Source organism: Melanotaenia boesemani, chromosome 6, assembly GCF_017639745.1.
Source record: "Melanotaenia boesemani isolate fMelBoe1 chromosome 6, fMelBoe1.pri, whole genome shotgun sequence".
Taxonomy (NCBI): domain Eukaryota; kingdom Metazoa; phylum Chordata; class Actinopteri; order Atheriniformes; family Melanotaeniidae; genus Melanotaenia; species Melanotaenia boesemani.
Window position 1 is genome coordinate 15,235,700 of NC_055687.1, and position 4,263 is coordinate 15,239,962.

The 4,263-nt window shown below is 35.1% G+C and overlaps 1 protein-coding gene across 1 annotated transcript; it reads left to right on the forward strand.

Moving 5' to 3' along the window:
• Nucleotides 1-556: 556 nt before the first annotated feature.
• cxcr3.1 (chemokine (C-X-C motif) receptor 3, tandem duplicate 1) lies at nucleotides 557-3,776 on the forward strand. The gene is made up of 3 exons (XM_041987104.1): nucleotides 557-621; nucleotides 1,927-2,328; nucleotides 2,409-3,776. The coding sequence occupies exons 2-3, from the start codon at nucleotides 1,933-1,935 to the stop codon at nucleotides 3,144-3,146; spliced, it is 1,134 nt and encodes a 377-aa protein (XP_041843038.1). The 5' UTR covers nucleotides 557-621; nucleotides 1,927-1,932; the 3' UTR covers nucleotides 3,147-3,776.
• Nucleotides 3,777-4,263: the final 487 nt, after the last annotated feature.

The window sequence follows — 4,263 nt, forward strand, 5'->3', positions numbered from 1 at the left end:
AATTTTCTCTGTTCCATTGTGAGATACGACTATGTGCAGACATCACAGAAAAATGGCGTTTTTGTTGGCTTCAACCGCAGGATTTTTAGAAGTGGTTGAAAGTTCATTTAGCTCACTCAGAGAATGAGTGCTTTGGAAAATTAAAGATGTGGCGGTTTATCATTACTGTCCTCTTTCAGTTAAATGAAACTTAAAAATTACTGTTTACATTTTTCAGACCTTTCTTTCAATGACCAAGTAAAAACATTCTTATGTAAACATGTGAACCGCTGCATTTAATTGAAAAGTACATATGAATACATTTTACAGTTTACAGACATAAATGTTATGCAAACATGAAAAGTACCAGAAATAAAACTTTTAAATCCAAGTTCAGCATAACAGAAATATATTACCAGTGAATTCAGAATATTGAAATCCCCCTTCAATCTTCAAACTTTCTGCATGGCGATGAAAGTTTTTACATTATGTGTGAAATGTGTGTGTGTGTGTGTGTGTGCATGCGTGTTTCTGGTTTCCTCTGTAAGAGTTTTAGATGCTGTTATTAGCAACGCTACACAGCAGAGAGTTCATTTCTGCTGCGTTGCTGCGTGACTTAACATCTCAGAGACTCACACATTGGTAGGCGGTTGTTTTTGCACCTTATTTTTAAAAAATTGATTTAATTTTTTTTAGAACTGCACATGATTTATTGTATGAGAATTTATTCACTTTACCTGATTTATTTTCAACTGCATCATTCAAACTAAACATGATCTCTGTTTAATCCTTACTTTATTACATTATTACTAAATGAACATAAATTAAAATATGATTTGTAATCTTTGTTGTTTCATTTTCGCACACACTTTAAGTTCATTGTAAGAGGCACCAACAATTTCAACAGTGATGTGGTTTTGAGCCTGACTGCCATTGAGTTACTTTGCCATTCAGTAAAAAGCAGACGTTTTTCTGAATTGACGAGCAATGGCAGAATGAGAGCTTCTCACATTGTATGAAAGTGTTTTTTTTTTTTTTAAGATCATGTTTTTATGATCATGTATTGCACCGTATGATATAGTATTATGTTGTAGATATTTAAGTTAAGATTGCTCGCTTAGACCAGCTTGGCACTGCAAATAGAGAATGTACTCATGCTTCCTCTTAGATATTTTTTTTATCATTTCTCTTTACTATTTGCAAATTAAATATAATAAAGTCTACTTTAAGAATTTCTGATTGGATTTACAATGTTATAGTAGGTTTTTTTGTCCTTTTTCTTTTAGAATAATAAATAGTACTCCATACAAAATAAACTATCTATTAACTTTACACTGTAAAAAAGTTTAACACAGTAAAAAAGTAAAAAAAAAAACAAAACAAAAACAACAACAACAACAAAAAAAAACAGAACTATTCAAAATAGTTGACAGTCCACAGAGCATGACAGTTTCACTGCAAAGTTTTGCAGGTTAGATTTTGTAAAGGACTTCCATGATCTATGAATAGCTATTAGTATGTGCAACTTATTCGGAATTTTTGTTTTTTAGGGTTAAATACTGAAACTCAACAAAAATTCTTAAAATCTCCTTTGCTTAAAATCTTATTCAGACAGACAGACAGACAGACAGATAGACAGACAGACAGACAGACAGACGGACAAATAGATAGATAGATAGATAGATAGATAGATAGATAGATAGATAGATAGATAGATAGATAGATAGATAGATAGATAGATAGATAGATAGATAGATAGATAGATAGATAGATAGATAGATAGATAGATAGATAGATAGATAGCACCACCATGTGGCTGGAAACACACTGCACAGGCCAAACCAACACATTGAACCTAGAAAATTTTATGATCATAAATTTCTTGGTGTTGAAAAATGAAAAATCAAACATTCATCTCTAATAATTTTTCTTTCTTTCTTTTCACAGATCTGAATGATGAAAATAGACATTAACTTTACTGATGATGAAAGCAGGGTAGGGAGCATATTAGATTATTTCTCTGACACATATTTTGCCAATGACAGTGATTACTGTTGTGAAGATGGTGATATTTGTGACCTGAATGAGAGTGCGAGTTTTGAGGCAGTGTTCATCCCAGTTCTGTACTCGATCGCGTTCGTTGTGGGTGTCCTCGGAAATGGAGTGCTGCTGGCAGTACTGTTTCAGAGCAGGAGATCCTGGAGCGTGACAGACACCTTCATCCTTCACCTGGGCTTGGCAGATGTGCTGCTGCTGGTGACACTGCCTCTCTGGGCTGCCCAGTCTGCTCAAGGGAATGGATGGGAATTTGGCGCCCCCCTCTGCAAGATTACTGGAACAGTTTACACGGTAAGCACTTTGCAAAACAACAGATATGCTGAAAAAAGTTCCCAACTTCTCTTTGACTGATTGCACCATTACACCCTTAGATCAACTTCTACTGCGGGATCTTTCTCCTGGCCTGCATCAGTCTGGATCGCTACCTGTCCATCGTCCATGCAACCCAGATGTATTCTCGCAGAAAGTCCTGGGTTGTTCATGCCAGCTGCATTGTGGTGTGGTTTTTTTCTCTGCTCCTCTCTATCCCTGACTGGATCTTCTTAGATGTTACATTCAACAACAGACAAAACAGATATTATTGTGTTAGAGATTATTCTAAAGTCAGCACAGATGTGATAGATGACTGGCAACTAGCATCACGCCTGCTCTACCACATAATAGGCTTTCTGCTTCCTTCTGCTGTCCTCATCTTCTGCTACTCCCGTATCCTGCACCGCTTGCGTGGTGGCAACCAGGGCCTCCAAAAGCAGCGAGCTTTCAAAGTCATTATATCCTTAGTAGTAGTTTTCTTTCTCTGCTGGACGCCATACAATATCACACTCATGGCGGACACATTTAATCAAAACAACAGCACTAATGCCTGTGACACCAGAACAAATCTGGAAAAAGCAAAGACTGTGACTTTTTCCTTGGGTTACCTTCACTGCAGCCTTAACCCAGTTCTGTACGCCTTTGTAGGTGTGAAGTTCCGGCGCAAGCTGCTGGACATCCTGGGGTCACTGGGCTGCAAGATTAAAACTAATATCAATTTTCAATCTGTTCTCAGCACCAAGAGAAGCTCCATTTGGTCTGATTCCATCGTTACCTCCAACTCTGTTGCAGTCTGAAAAATACAGCAATGTGTTCACAAGCTTTGAAAGTGACAAACTGTTGCACCTGCACTTCTTTTTTTCTGAGAATAAGGCAGTATAAATAACTCAGGACAAAATGTTATGATTATGACTTTGTCATTTTACTATGTATATACTGTATATATACATTTTTTACTGTATATATACATTTTTTTAAGCAGGAAAATATTGAATTGAGTTTTTTTTTATGAAATGCATTTTTTTCCTAAGTAATAAGCAAGTGTTTTTTTTTCTATACTCATTAAACAGATTGCAGTAAATAAATTAATAGTTCTTTCTCTGTTTCTGTTTTCAAACAATTAAAATGCATCAAGTAGCTGAGGCATAGCGTCTGTTCTTTGTTCCTGTGTAGACCAGGAACTTTAACACAGACCACAAAGGTTCCGGTTGTTACTAGAAGTCTTTTGTTTTGAAACATGTAGATACATGCAAAGATTTTTTAAAGTCAACCGGAAATTTTAAGAAAGAGCTGTATTATGTTATAATGTATTTTTGTCATTCTAATAAGAATCTTTTACATTAAAATGTGTTCACTTTCACATGTGTTCAGTATCTTGTTATCTTGATGACATTTTTTCATTTTAATAAAAAAAGGTTTTCCTGGTATGATGTGATGGTTTATTATATTTAACAATAAAGTTTCATCACCATTTTGGATGATGTTTGATTCTTGACATGATGAATATAAAGAAGGAGAGGGAGTTTCTCTTTACTTTTTTCAAGAAGTTAAAATCATCAGGAGTAATGTGTTTGTAAACTGCAGAGTTAGAAAGTAAGTTATATTTACACAGAAGTTAACCAACACGAATTTAACAACACGGTTTTATTAATGACCGTCATTACAGTCAGTGTCTAATTCAGGGATTGAACCTTGTCATTAAATGAAAGGTGCTTTCTTCACACACTTATTAACCAAATATGGTCATAACAGATATTTTGGTCATACACAATACCTAATTCAGCTACATACTGACATTTACAATAAACTGTGAGTCAGCGTGAGTTAATCAGGCTTACAGAAGTTTGCCTTGTTAGGTACACTAGTGTTTAAATAGCAGTAGTTCATCCTTTTGTATAAATATGTTTTCTGGAT